The following is a 14342-nucleotide window of genomic DNA, read 5'->3' on the forward strand; positions in this document are numbered from 1 at the left end:
TATGACCATAGAGGTACAATAATGTCAATAATATAGGGAGGGGCCAAACGACCGAACGAGATGCACTTATGGAACTTTCAGTAGGAGTAGCAGAGAAAGCGGTATTATTGCTTGTCCTTGTAACAGTCTCACTTTTTGTTTGTTTTTCACCTTTTTATTAGTATGGATTATGGTGGGCAACAAATGAATTCGACCAATCACAGTGTCGCTTTTGCGTATGTTTTGTCCCTCACGGAGGCACGCGTATACCACTTCTATACGATCCTACCTTCTATGACTATGACAGCGACAGTGACGTTTCCCCGCTATTGGTCACACTGAAATATGAGGTCTATGATTGGTCACCGTTTAAAGCGCCGAAGTTGACGAAACAAATGGCGGGAGATTTGTTTACATTTTAGAACTTTGACCGATCGTTAAATCCATTCATAATTAATTTTAACTGCAGGCCCCAATTTCACATCGGTGACAGGTGCGACGAATTGTAAAATCACTGTTGCTGACGTCACAGACATCCATGGGCTACGATTACCACTTACCATCGGGCGGGCCGTACTTCTGTTTGCCACCATCATTGTATTATTTAAAAAAACTTTATTATATCGGATAAAAACAGATATTTCTCCTGCGAAGTTTCTGACAATTGTCAAAGATTTAGAAGAATTGTAGGTAATTCTTGACAGGTAATGAGTTATATGTCGGAATTTCGTGACAATTGTAGTGTTTCTTGTGACAATTGTCATAAACTTAGCAAGAGAAATATCTGTTTTTTTCCGATATCATAAAGTTTTTTTTAATAATACAATGATGGTGGCAAACAGGAATACGGCCCGCCCGATGGTAAGCGGTAACCGTAGCCCATGGATGCCTGTGACGTCAGCAACAGTGATTTTACAATTCGTCGCACCTGTCACGTTGGTGAAACAGGGGCCTGGTCGCGCTTTTTGGTGCGTGACTAAACTCAAGGCTACTGTATTTTGACATACACTACATTTAGATACTACTGGATTAATAACGATGTGTATTGTTTCATCACGGTCTTGCACTTATTCAGATTTAGTCACTTCCTTATTTAATTATAAAGACGTGTATGAATAGTATAAGGACAGAATATAAAGACGCGATTAGCAAATCATTCTTAGAATCATATGACATCACCACACCATCGCCATTCTAGCGAGGAACGGTAATGTAACGGGACGAACGGGTGTGATCCAGTGTCCGCTTAACAGTTTTAATGGTTTCGATCTACAAGTAGGTGAGTATTATATTCTTTGGTAGGTACTAAAATTAGTAGTTTACAACCTACTGTAGTAACTTGTAACTCTGTAGAATTGGAACTGGGAAGTTGAGAACATGCAATTGTAAAACAAAAATACAAGCTGTTTGAAAATAATCTTTAATAAATAATTTAAATTGCACATGAACATTTGAAACTTATTCTATTAAATACAGCAATAAATATAACTGCCAGATATAATATCTCATTCTATAACAATATCTTAAACTTATTAGGTCGAAGGCACACTCAAGTGGCCATTTGGGGTTTTTATTTCGTAGCAATAAGGCTGGAAATGGCTACTCAAGTGTGTGTTCGTTGGTACAATACGTTTAGCGTCTCATAGGAATGGCGGGCAGGCTCATAGCTCTGTAGTATTCTTTTTTGAGGTCCTCAGGCTATAAATAAGAATAGTTAAAAAAAATATATTTGTGTGTGAAGTTAGAGAGGAAGTGAGACTTAGACACAGTTGACAAATAGACCGAGGTATGGTCGCTACTCGCTAACACAAAACTGTGACTAAAATCGACAACCCGATTTCGCACGTAGTACCTAGGTACACATAGGCACTCATCTCATCGGATTATAGCTATTCGAGTTTTGAATTGTACATATCGCGCGTAAACTCGAAAAATCGACGTGCTGTGAAATTAGTTTTGTTTTAGCGATCCTTTGCCTGTTTTTATTCATCTCGGTGGAGATAAGAACAGAGGAAATTTTTAAAGGAATATTTAGTGGATACTCTTAGCAAATGTACACAGTAGGAAACCTCACAGTTCATTTGTTATACTATGGTATTATAATCCGCCCGCCTCGCCTACTTAAGTATATCACAAGTGAGTGCAGCAAAGTGCACGTTTACGTTTGTACTGTACAAGTGTACACAGTTTGGACGGATTGGTCTTTGGTCGCCGCTCATACACCTAGCGTGCGCACACGCAGCGCCGGTCGATTTACCACAGAAACGTTCAAAAACATGCATAGCCTCCTAAAACCCAGAAGCTTCAGTTTTATTTTTGAATTTGGAACTTTGTCGTATTAAATGAAAGTTAATATTACATTAGATTTGAAGTAAGGCCATTATAAATCATTTATTTTTTCGTGATAAACTTAGTGTACATACAAAAGTAACATTATAAGGTTTAAAACATATTATTATAATTACATATTGTTTACCACGAAATGGGCTCGCCTCAGCATAATGCTGAGCTGAGAGTCAGCGCTGATCATCCGGCGAGTCCATTTGTGGGCCACGATCGCAGCTGTACGGCACGGCCTCGTAGAACGGAACGCATCCACTTGCGGCGGCTGCCAGCGCCATCTGGCCTACGGGGATAAGAGCCTCTGGGACTCAGGAGGTTATGTCTAACACCGACATGAGCAAGAGAGAGGGACGATTGGACGAATGTTATATTATGTTAGCTATAAACAACAATATCGTGATTGTTTAGAAGTAAAATGGTCAAGATTGTAGAGACTAGAGAAGTAATGGATAAATATATATCTCTCCAGGAGATACGCCACAGACTTCTCGTTAATAACAATTGGATAAATATTTAGATTTTTTGCACCACAATTTGTCCCTTTGTCCCTGAATTTTTGTGGTAAATCGTCCTAGCATACTGCAGTCACACAAACAAATAAAATAAGTAGGTAAACATAAAGGTTCCGCAACAGACAACAGCGGGCTCAACAACATGCGCGCTGACGAGTAGACACGCGCGTCAGGAATAGACAGACAACAGTGGGTCCAACAACACGCGCCTCAGCAGGACACCAACAACAGCGGGTCCAACAATACGCGCCTCAGGAGTAGACCGACAACATTGGGTCCAAGAACACGCGCCTCAGGAGGACACCGACAACAGCGGGTCCAACAACACGCGCTTCAGGAGTAGACCGACAACAGCAGGTCCAACAACATACGCGCCTCGCGATCACGAGTAGATCGTCATCAGGATCATCTGTGGACAATAATATTTATTTATTTGGTGGATATTACAAATACCTTACAGATTAACATATACACGATGATAATCGGTGATCAGGAGTAGAAAAATATTAATATCTAGCCCAACTTAAACTTATAAGGCTAGGTCTCACGCAATTATCTCATTGTTTAATTAATTAAAAGTTAAAACATAATTAAAACTAATAACCACTAAATACATGGTTATCCTACATGAAGTAACTACGATACGTCAAGTGCCATCGATATGGCGGGAAATTTGACGGATCTATGACTTTGTTTATGCATATGACAATGACAAGTTATTACCTACTCATAAATTACAATTGCCATTAAGTTTGTAAAGAGGCTATAACTCATAGATACCGATTAGTAGAGTGACAAGGATTTTAGGATAAAATTGATCTCATAATTAAAATTATGACAAAAAAAAACAAGTTTGTTTCCATGTAATTACGACTTCAACGTGATCTACATCGATTACCGAGTATGTTCCTGGTCACCGATTAAAAATCATCGAGTATGTATATGCATTTTATAAACTTAAAAACTAAACACTATTTACGCGACAAAACGGCGTAATATATATATATATCGGTAAAACTTTTACACTGGCGAACTAAAGTAACCCTTTAACCGGCAAAGACGTCAAATGACGCGCGCGTTTATATAATAAGCTCAATATCAACCTTCGATGAAGCGCCGCACCACTCGCACCACAGGTAGCAATTATTAATAAGTAATTGTTATACGAACCTCTTCCAACGAGAGAGGATTGGACTTCAACTTCGTGTCGAGGAGGCGGTAACGTTCTGAAAAATAAAAAAATAATGTGTCAATTGGAAATGATTTCTGCTGTAGGTAATTAAACTAATTAATCATCATCTTCCTCGCGTTTTCCCGGCTTCTTGCCACGGCTAGTGGGAGCCTGGGGTTCACTTGGCAACTTATCCCAAGAATTGGTGTCACTTCTCGTAGTTTTCACGAAAGCGACTGCGATCCGACCTTCCAACCCGTATGGGGAAGTAGGTTTTAATGATGTTTCCTTTTCTGAAAAGTGACTGGTAATTATACATAAATTTATTCTAGGTACATAAGTTCCGAAAAAACATTTGTACGAGCCGCGGTTCGAACCTACCCGCGATTTCCGGATTTATAGTCTCAAGCTATTGAAGAAGGTCTTCAATTTTATTCAATTGTTCTTCTTCAGTAATTAAATCAGTAGATAATAAAAAATAAACTTCTACGCACCGTGCGCGAGGTGAATTCTAGCAAGCGCTAACAGGAACGCGTCGGCCGCCAGGTGCGCCTTGGGTGCGAAGCGGACCACGCAGCCTTCCAACACCTGGGGGAATATATCAAATATTACTTCTAGGTAATAATAATATGGCTATCATGGCCGCCCTCCTGTGCGCTGTCGTTACAGTACAAAGTAAGGTGAAGCTCGACTCATAGCGCTTCGACGACCACATTCGCCACATTTTCTACCGAGGCACTTTCAGCGCTCTGCCATAAATCACGCCCTACATACGGGGCTGTGCTCTCACGCTAATAAAGTTCGCGGTCGGCACGGGCACCGGACGGGAGCACCAGCACACACAGCACCTTGTTGCTGGCGTGCACGCCGGCCTGGCGCAGCATGTCGCGCGCGCGGTAGGCGGAGGCGGCGCCGCAGCGCTGGTGGCGCGCCCACACGCCGCGCCACAGCGCCAGCAGCCGCGCCAGCGCCGGCACCTCCGCCGCGCGCATGCGCCCCGCCACGCACGAGTCGCGCAGCGCCACCAGCGAGCGGCACAGCGCCAGCGGCACACCGCCCAGCCCGCTGCGGCGCAGGGCCGAGCGCAGCTCCGAGGCGTCCACCTGCGCAAACGCATATATGCATATAGTTGGTATACCATGCAGGCACGGCGGGGCGGCAGGGGACGGCGACTTGGCATGCAGTGCTATGGAAAATGTGTCGCTGCGCAGTTGCGCCTCGTATCGGTTCAATAAAACCGGTCAAGTGCGAGCTGTGCGAGTCGGACTCGCGCACGATGGGTTCTGTACCGTTACTCAAACGGCAAAAAATCATGTTTGTTGTATGGGAGCCCCACTTAAATATTTATTATATTGTTTTTAGTATTTGTTGTTATAGCGGCAGCAGAAATACATCATCTGTGAAAATTTCAATTCAACTGCCTAGCTATCACGGTTCATGAGATACAGCCTGATGACAGATAGACAAACGGACGGACAGACAGATAGCGGAGTCTTAGTAATAGGGTCCCGTTTTTAACCTTTGGGTACGGAACCCTAAAAAAAATGAAAGACAACGAAATGATTATTAATGAAGCCTATGTGTAATTTGTACAGTAATTTTTTTAATAATTATGGCACAGATTAACTCACAGTCTAATAATTATATGTATAGTACTTATACATATTACATTATTAGCTTAGCTTACCTCTTCTACTTCCTCCTTTCCGAACAGCTTGACAAGCGTCGCCCGCAACTCCGGCTGCCAAGTATAAAAACAAATTAAAAAGTACCTATAATATAATTGTGTTTTTAGTTTTAAGATCTATTTTATAATAATATGTATGCTAGTTTTAAGGTATTTATCTATGGGCCAATAGTTGCCTGAAAATAAAGATATTTTTTTTCATCTACATGGTCGTTATATAATAATAGTACTGACTGGTATCGGCTGCCGCTCGTCCGGGAACTCGGCGTTGATGCTGCGCACGATGAGGTTGTCCTCGTTCACCTCCCTGCAACACGCAACTTACTGGGTATTACCTACTTTGTGGAGTGCTACAAACGCAGTGCCGGTGCGGTGCCGCTTAGTGAAGCGAATTGGGTATCTGTTATTGCTCAATTCAAGGTCACATAGTGCACTATAGCATATTTTTGACTACCACATAGGAGAGGTTAAAATTGGAATCTATGGTTGGTAGTTGGTAGCCTACGCTCAACACAGCAGGGAGTGTGATGAAGGTCGCTCAAACACACGTGTACTTATCGCAGATACATATATACGTGTTGGTCGCTTAACACACGAAGTATGAAAGCGGCCACGGCGAGCGCGCGCCTCGCGATGTGGTGCCGGCAGGTAGGCAATGTCCTGCTCCTGCTGCATGGTAGCTGATAGTGTGAGAAAGGCACTGCATGTACACACCATATATCAGCATGCTGGTCGGTCAGCACCCTCAGTAGAAAGGCGGCCTCGGTATGTGCTCGCCTCGTGTGTGGCACGAGCAGGTACTCTCCTGCGGGCAGGGTGAAGAAGGTAGCGACCTCTCGTGCGCGCGACCAGTGCGTCACGTCGAGGGCTCGAAGGCCTGCCAGCGAGCGCGGCGCAGTGCCACCTGAAACGTAGCAAATGTTTTAAAAACCGGGCAAGTGCGAGTCGGACTCGCGCACGAAGGGTTCCGTACCATAATGCAAAAAAAAAAAAAACAAAAAAAAAGCAAAAAAAAAAACGGTCACCCATCCAAATACTGACCACTCCCGACGTTGCTTAACTTTGGTCAAAAATCACGTTTGTTGTATGGGAGCCCCATTTAAATCTTTATTTTATTCTGTTTTTAGTATTTGTTGTTATAGCGGCAACAGAAATACATCATCTGTGAAAATTTCAACTGTCTAGCTATCACGGTTCGTGAGATACAGCCTGGTGACAGACGGACGGACGGACGGACGGACGGACGGACGGACAGCGAAGTCTTAGTAATAGGGTCCCGTTTTACCCTTTGGGTACGGAACCCTAAAAACGGACTGACAAGGAAAACTATGAAGTAGCTGTAATAATAAAATATTCTAGTCATAAAACAATAATCATATGCAACTGATTGTCAGAAAGTTTGTGTAGGTACTTACTAGGTGATAACTTGACACCTTGAGTTAAATGAAGATTTACCTCTTAGTAATCGGAATTTGATGTCAGTTCTTTCCTTAATTCCCCACATAATAATACCATAACTGGGGCACCTAATGTACATAATTTACCTGGAGGGAGCTCGTATAGAGCGAACCCGACTGCCTTTAATCTTGTCCGTCCGCGTGGGCAGTACTGCTGTAACACGGACACTACGACGTGGCACTTGCCGGCGCCCGCGCAGCCCGGGATCGATACGTGGAATTGCGGGTTCGTGCCTGTCGTCTCTGGAAATGTATAAGTTGATGTCAATTAGTGTGTTACAATCAGTAGAATGAGGAGCATAACATTGTCGGAGGTTGTTAATCTTTTCAAAATACTCAGTGAGCATTTGGGAAACTTTGCTTGTTGCTTCGCTTCTGGTCCTTTACTGATGATTCAGCCAAGCAGTGCTGAACTCAGCGCCGATAAGAAACCGGGCACTTTTATTTGGCAGTTCACGCAGAGGAGTAGGTAGGTACTTCGGCTACATTTTTTTTTTAATTATGAATTGGTCTGTATTTCATATACTTAAACCGTTGTTCTGTCTCCTAATTTATAACGTCCTTATAAGCATCCTAAACGTCCGCCGGGTTATAAGTTATAACCCAGCAGACGTTTAGGATGCTCAATACAAGGTTAGCTTACCTACTGTAGCCTCAGGAGGTCTGCCCGCGTTGACGCTCCTCCCCCACCTCCTCCTTGCTAGGACAGCTCGCCATGGTCTCCTGGCGTCGAGAGCTGGCTACGGCATCCAGTCATCAGGTCCAACGTGGACCAGCTCCAAACGAGACAAGCTCACCTGTAGCCTCAGGAGGTCCGCCCGCGTTGAAACCCCTCCTCCACCTGCGCCTGGCCAGCACAGCCCTCCAAGGTCTCCTGGCGTGGAGCGCTGGCTCTCGCATCCAATCGTCAGGGCCAACATGAACCAGCTCCAAACGCGCGAATACGCAAGCGAAGTCGGAGAAGGACATCCTGAAATACATACAAACACAGTTGCATAATAGTTATTTACGATACAACGAATGGTGATAAGATAAATTAAAACACGACCGAAGGGAGTGTTTTAAATCGACACGAGTTGAGTGAGTTGAGATGACCTATTCGCACGTGTATCGTATAAAGTTTTACAGTACATATGACCCTTTACATTTTCGACAGGCACGAAAAGTGCTTCTCCCGCACTAGACTAGTGCGGGAAAGTAGCAGCAGCCCCTAGAAACACTATAAACAAATAGGTAATGTCATATACAGAATTTAAAACGAAAGTTCTCAGCCAAAGTGTTAAATTAGTTAACAAATTGGGTGCAAAAAATAAGTAATGTTTTTTTAATTTACAATTGAAGCTCTTTCAAATGATACCTCACTTGACCAAGTATACTATTAGTTCCGAAAAAACGATTTTCTGATCTATCTCGTCGAGCAATTAGAACAAGTCCTAAAGGTTCAGTCACGGCACAGTTGACTTGTAGTGTGGTGCAGTGGATCCGAGCAACACTGTGCAACACGGTAACGTCGGTAACATTAGGTAGAACTTAGGTACTTATTTAGATACTTACGTAATGTTGCACAGTGTAGTTCCACAGTTGCTCCACAAGGGATTACCGGTGTGGATGCACCTTTAGGGAATAACTACCTCAAAAATAAAAGGGCAACACTAAAAAATCTCAATGCAGCATAGTAATGATCTGCGCGGAAAGCGCATGAAGCTAACTTTTCCCACGACCTTAGCAGCAAGCAAGTTAACAATAATAGGTAAGAGATCTTGGTGTGTATTTTAGGTACCTAAATACCTAATTATCGGAATGTCAGACAAAAAATCGTAACCTCAAGTTAGATAACTGAAGTAAATGGTGCAGTTCAGCTGACAAACGGCGTTATCGGTTCTCTTAATCTAAAATTATAAATTAATTTAAGAGCGTCATTATCAATTGAACATAAAGTCGATCAAACTTGAAATACTTGGCATTTTGTAGAATGTTTTAGAGTTACAAACCGTTCTAGGATCATTAACAGGAGCGGGAAAAAAATTATATGCCCTTAACTTACTCGTACAAGAAGAAGAGGTTTTTTTATCCACAAAAGTCTGTATGACCCATATTCTAATATATAGGTAGTAGTAGAACAGCTAGTCCAGTAACGAACGAACTACGGGGCTCTCTCCGGCCGGATTGAGAGCGTGGGAACCGGCGCTTGCGCAAGTACCGCCGCGCCGCGCTGCGCCGCTCATGTGCCGCGCAGTCGCCGGCGCTCCCATTTCCTAACTACTACAGGATATATACTTACTAGTTTACTATTATTTACAATTACAGGTACTGTTGAGTCAGGCTCTCTGGCGAATTATGCGCCGAACATCGCTATATTAACGTCTCTATTTTCCATGTAGTGTTACACCTTTTGGGAAACGGTCGAATAGATTAGTTCACAACCGGTGACAGCTTAGTATGTTGATGGGCTCGGTGTTGGTGTTGGTGTTGGTGTTGGGACCACAACACTGCCGGGAGATATCGACGCAGGCCATTTACTTTAAAATAACCCTCATAAAATAACTTCCGCTTTGTTGCAAATACTGCATATTGCACTCAAACTATGCATTGCTCTATACACGTGCGAGGTATCAAATGAAAGCAGATTTATAGACATTATATTTAGTTAATACGCTACTCCAAAATAGGGATGTTGCGGATAATCGCATCCGCATCCGCGTCCGCGGAACATCCGCATAATTTTCAACATCCGCATCTGCATCCGCATGAAATCGATGCGGAGCATCCGCATAATGCGGATGTCGACCAAGTCGGTAACAGGAACGTATTAGCGGCGGCGCCGGCTGCGGCGTAAGTGCAAGGTAATTTCGTCATTATATATAACGAAATCGTCTAGATCCCGAAAAGTCGGCCAAGTTACTGTTTATTAAATAAAACGCACCTATATTCTTGCTCAAATACTAAATGTTTCGTTTTTTTTAAATAATAATTGCTAAAAATGTAATATTTGACGTTTTTTAAGTACCAAATCTTGACATCCGCATCCGCTTCCGCGGATGTCAAAAAATCTGCATCCGCAACATCCCTACTCCAAAACATACTTATACAGTTGGGTTTACACGAATAGTTTAGGAACTTACTGTGTTACTTTTTAACAAAAGATATTTAAAACTAAAGCAGCAGTTTTGCGCCGAAACGTATTGAATTTAAATCAACTCATGATTGACCTATCCGTCTTACGTTACTGACTTGACCTAGGCATCGGCAAGTAAAGTAATAACAAGGTCAGATAAGTAGGTAGTTCCGTAGCCTAGTTTTGGTACAGCCTAGGTTAGTCAATCCTATTGCGTTTGTTAAAAACATAGATATAAAATTACATAGTAGCGTGCTCACACTTCCAAAGTGGTAAAATGTGTGTCCCCCTCCCCCTGTAACTTCTAAAATAAGCGAATGATAAAACTGAAAAAAATATGTGATGTACATTACCATGCAAACTTCCACCGAAAATTGGTTTGAACGAGATCTAATAGTAAGTAGTTTATTTTTTAATACGTCATAAATCGTAAACCGCAATTTTATTATGTTACTTGCTGCTACGGAATCCTTCATGGGTGAGTCCGACTCGCACTTGGGCCGCTTTTTTTTTAAGCTGAAGTTAGATGACTTTGTGACTTTATGTATTTAAGTAGGACCTACGTATAGAGCTATTATTATATTAACTTTACCATCCATTTCATTCCATTATAATTTGTATTCCATAGTTGAGCAAAGAAACCGTTTGGCGTATTAGTGTAGAATTGTAGATCGTAAAAAACTACATATTTAAACATTGTGAAGATTGAAGATTGTGCGCCGACAGCTCGACACAACAACGTCAATGCAAAATCTTATTCTAACTTAAGTCTTGCATTTAAAACTTCTATGTCTCCAAGGAATACAGTAACCTTATTAAAATTCTGTGTATTTCGCCTATATATCCATTGGCCATGTCATGTGTAAACAAACAGTGGTATTGTCGTGTGTTCGCATGCAGTGTTCGCACGGCCCGACCCGGCCCGGCCCGGCCGGCTGACCCAGTGCGTCGTCGGTCGCTCACCTCGCGCATGCGCGGCGGCGCGGCGCGGCGCCTGGGCATGCGACAACAACAATAAACAACCTGTTTGCTGCGCCCGCGCCCGCGCCGCGCCGGCAGGTGGTTGTAAACAGAGAACAGCAGGTTTGGTTTAACTATGTCTGGTACTGGTACGGAGGCGGAGGTCAGTTATTGAACAAATATTTAAGGCACATACATACTACACATCGGAACCGTATAGCGACGCAGGCGAGTAAGCGCGACGCGACAGACTGTGAAAACAGGCTAATAATACTGAAATTAGATGATAGATTATACATCAATTTAATTAAACTTAATGCATCTTTTTATTATAATATATGTGTGAAATCTCCGACATGACCTGAACATACACAAGCACACCCTCTGCCAGTAACACAGCTATATAAATAAATATATGAAAATATGTGCATGGGACTAACCAGTCCTCTTTTAAATACATATACTTAGCTTTGAAAGACGATGGTCTCGCTGTACGAAGCTGGCGTCCAGCACATGTACCACTTTATACAAACCACTTTATATTAAGTTTTATTTAATGAATCAATCATAACTTCACAAACTAACTCGCAACTTTCATACGAGCGAAAAAAGGAAGTGTGGTTTTCTTACCATAGACAATATAGAAGCTGTTGCCAGGTCTTCTTCTTCCTTGCGTTATCCCGACATTTTGCCACGGCTCATGGGAGCCTGGGGTCCGCTTGACAACTAAACCCAAGAATTGACGTAGGCACCAGTTTTTACGAAAGCGACTGCCATCTGACCTTCCAACCCAGAGGGAAAACTAGGCCTTATTGGGATTAGTCCGGTTTCCTCACGATGTTTTCCTTCACCGAAAAGCGACTGGTAAATATCAAATGATATTTCGTACATAAGTTCCGAAAAACTCATTGGTACGAGCCAGGGTTTGAACCTGCGACCTCCGGATTGAAAGTCGCACGCTCTTACCGCTAGGCCACCAGCGCTTCTGCCAGGTGTAATATATAATACATCGCGGAAGTCCGCGACAAACAGTACTCTTAACTAATCATCGATAGACCTTAATATACCCTTACAACAAGGTGTACATCAGTCGGATCGGACGTTAGGCAACGAGCGGTGCGCCGCGTTCCCGCGCGGCCGCGCCGCGTTCGCGCGCGCGATGAGGGCGTGTTGAGAGCGTGAGGCCGGCGCGATCCGCGCTCGCCCTGGCAGAACAGGCATCGCGTCGCCATCACGCGGCACGTACGCGGCGCTGCGTCGCGCCGGCTGTTTGGCCAGGCCTTTATGAGTCTTATGACGCTGTCCTGAGACTCCTGAGTGCTTTCGGTAAATTATCATCATTACTCGGATACGGATAAATGATAATTATCGAGATAAGACGCGGTAATAACGTGAGTGCCTTTCTCAGTCGAGTTTCTTTTTATTTTTTACTAACATTTACGTGATTCAAGAACACGACTGTGAAAGGAGTTACCGGAGTCTTTAGAACGTCATAATTAATAATACAGTGCTTTATCGCGAAGTTAGAAAGAATAGGCAAGAATAAGTTTGGTTTCTTATCGCATATCGAATGCATTCATAAGAAACTCCCCTTGTGAATGTATTATGTAGTGTATGCGGCTACTTCCTTGCTAGAACCCAATATGGCCCCCTCACAGTCAGCCATCTCTGTCAATGCCGATGATTTTCACTATACAGGTCATTAGTGTCATTACACTACTTAGTACCTACCCATACGCCTCACGAGAACTCGCCGGGAAAGAAAGATCATGCTTCCTGCTCGTCTCTACATATCTCTCACTACGCGGACAGGCCTAGTCACTCTACATACATAAGCCTCTACATTACACACATAAAAGGTTCCTCCTGACAGTCCTAACCAGAACTCATCAGTCCACATCCGTCAACGGATCAACGCCCTCTACTCCGCGCTCCCCCTCTCCCGCTGTCGCCACACACCTACATAAAGATTCTCACCAGAACTCATCAGGATGTAGCGCTCTTGCATCCAACGCGTCTCTATCCACATCTGTCAACGCCCTCCACTCGGCGCTTCCTCTTGCCCAGGCGCCGCGCCACGCGCCGCGGCCGCGCACGCGCACCAGCGCCGCGCCGCCGCGCACGCGCGCCAGCCCCGTCACCACGTACGCCTGCCCCGACGCCAGCCCGGAGCGCCGGCGCCATGTTGACTCCTTTTCCTGGAGATATTAATATTTGTGTAAATAGGTAGAGTTAAAGTCTTAGTAGAGCAGTCAGCGTGAAGGATTGATCGAGCTATCACTACCTCTTCCGCTCTGTCTGCATGTATACTCACGCTAGGAGTAGCGACGATAATGGTGGAGCGCGGCGCCGCTGAGTGCAGCACTTGCAACGTCAGCGGCTGCGGCTGCCGTTGCAAGGAGAAGGATTGAACTATCCCTCCGGTCAGTTCTTGCAGGGCTCGCGCGGTGCCCTCGGCCGCCGCGCCCGCTGCGTGCATGGCCGCGTACGACCCGTACAGCCTGCCATACAAAAACAACGGCTTTAAGTTTGATCGCTGGTTATTTCTAGACACGATCTGTAGAAACATTGTTTGCCTTTGTACTGCCTATCCTGTGCCATAAATTTGTGTTTTGTACAATAAAGAGTTTATACATACATACATACATACATACATTCTTTTAACATACAAAGTGACGGTGTAAATTTAGTAATTTACCACTTTTTAGTTGTCTTAACTGTAGGTATAAAGTAAAGACAGCTGGGGATTTTTATACTATACTGCCATGGAGCAAGGTACAAAGTGGCCCATAATTCAACGTCCTTGAGGCCATAAAGAAAAAGAAGATACTTACTTAAAATTATATGCCTCCTCCTGCCAGTGCCAGCAAGCGTGACCAAAGCAGAGAAGTTATTCAAGAGTCGAAAAAACAGTAACAGAGTTTGTTCTCCACTCGTGGTATGGCTAAAGTGAGCATTATAGAAACAACTCACTTGGCGTAGGCCTTCTCAAGCAGCGGCAGCGTGAAGTCGCCTTGCCGCGCGGTGGAGGAGAGCAGGCGCGGCACGACGCCGCGGCACGGCAGCCGGTCGTCCACCACCACCTCGCGCCACGTGCCGAACACCCAGGAACTACTCA

At 44.0% G+C, this 14342-nt stretch overlaps 1 protein-coding gene across 1 annotated transcript in view; it reads right to left on the reverse strand.

Moving 5' to 3' along the window:
• Positions 1-1383: 1383 nt before the first annotated feature.
• Positions 1384-14342, reverse strand: part of LOC134797452 (calpain-A-like) — a 65193-nt gene continuing 52234 nt past the window's right edge. Inside the window, exons 7-17 of the mRNA XM_063769693.1 lie at positions 13551-13725; positions 13202-13416; positions 7947-8119; positions 7237-7392; positions 6407-6596; positions 5927-5999; positions 5693-5746; positions 4854-5108; positions 4500-4593; positions 4005-4060; positions 1384-3243 (exon numbers count right to left, since the gene is read on the reverse strand). Of these exons, the coding sequence (XP_063625763.1) occupies positions 3217-3243; positions 4005-4060; positions 4500-4593; positions 4854-5108; positions 5693-5746; positions 5927-5999; positions 6407-6596; positions 7237-7392; positions 7947-8119; positions 13202-13416; positions 13551-13725 (1468 nt within the window). The 3' untranslated portion in view covers positions 1384-3216. The remainder of the gene's footprint in view (positions 3244-4004; positions 4061-4499; positions 4594-4853; positions 5109-5692; positions 5747-5926; positions 6000-6406; positions 6597-7236; positions 7393-7946; positions 8120-13201; positions 13417-13550; positions 13726-14342) is intronic.

The sequence above is a fragment of the Cydia splendana genome, chromosome 15 (assembly GCF_910591565.1).
Source record: "Cydia splendana chromosome 15, ilCydSple1.2, whole genome shotgun sequence".
Taxonomy (NCBI): Eukaryota; Metazoa; Arthropoda; class Insecta; order Lepidoptera; family Tortricidae; genus Cydia; species Cydia splendana.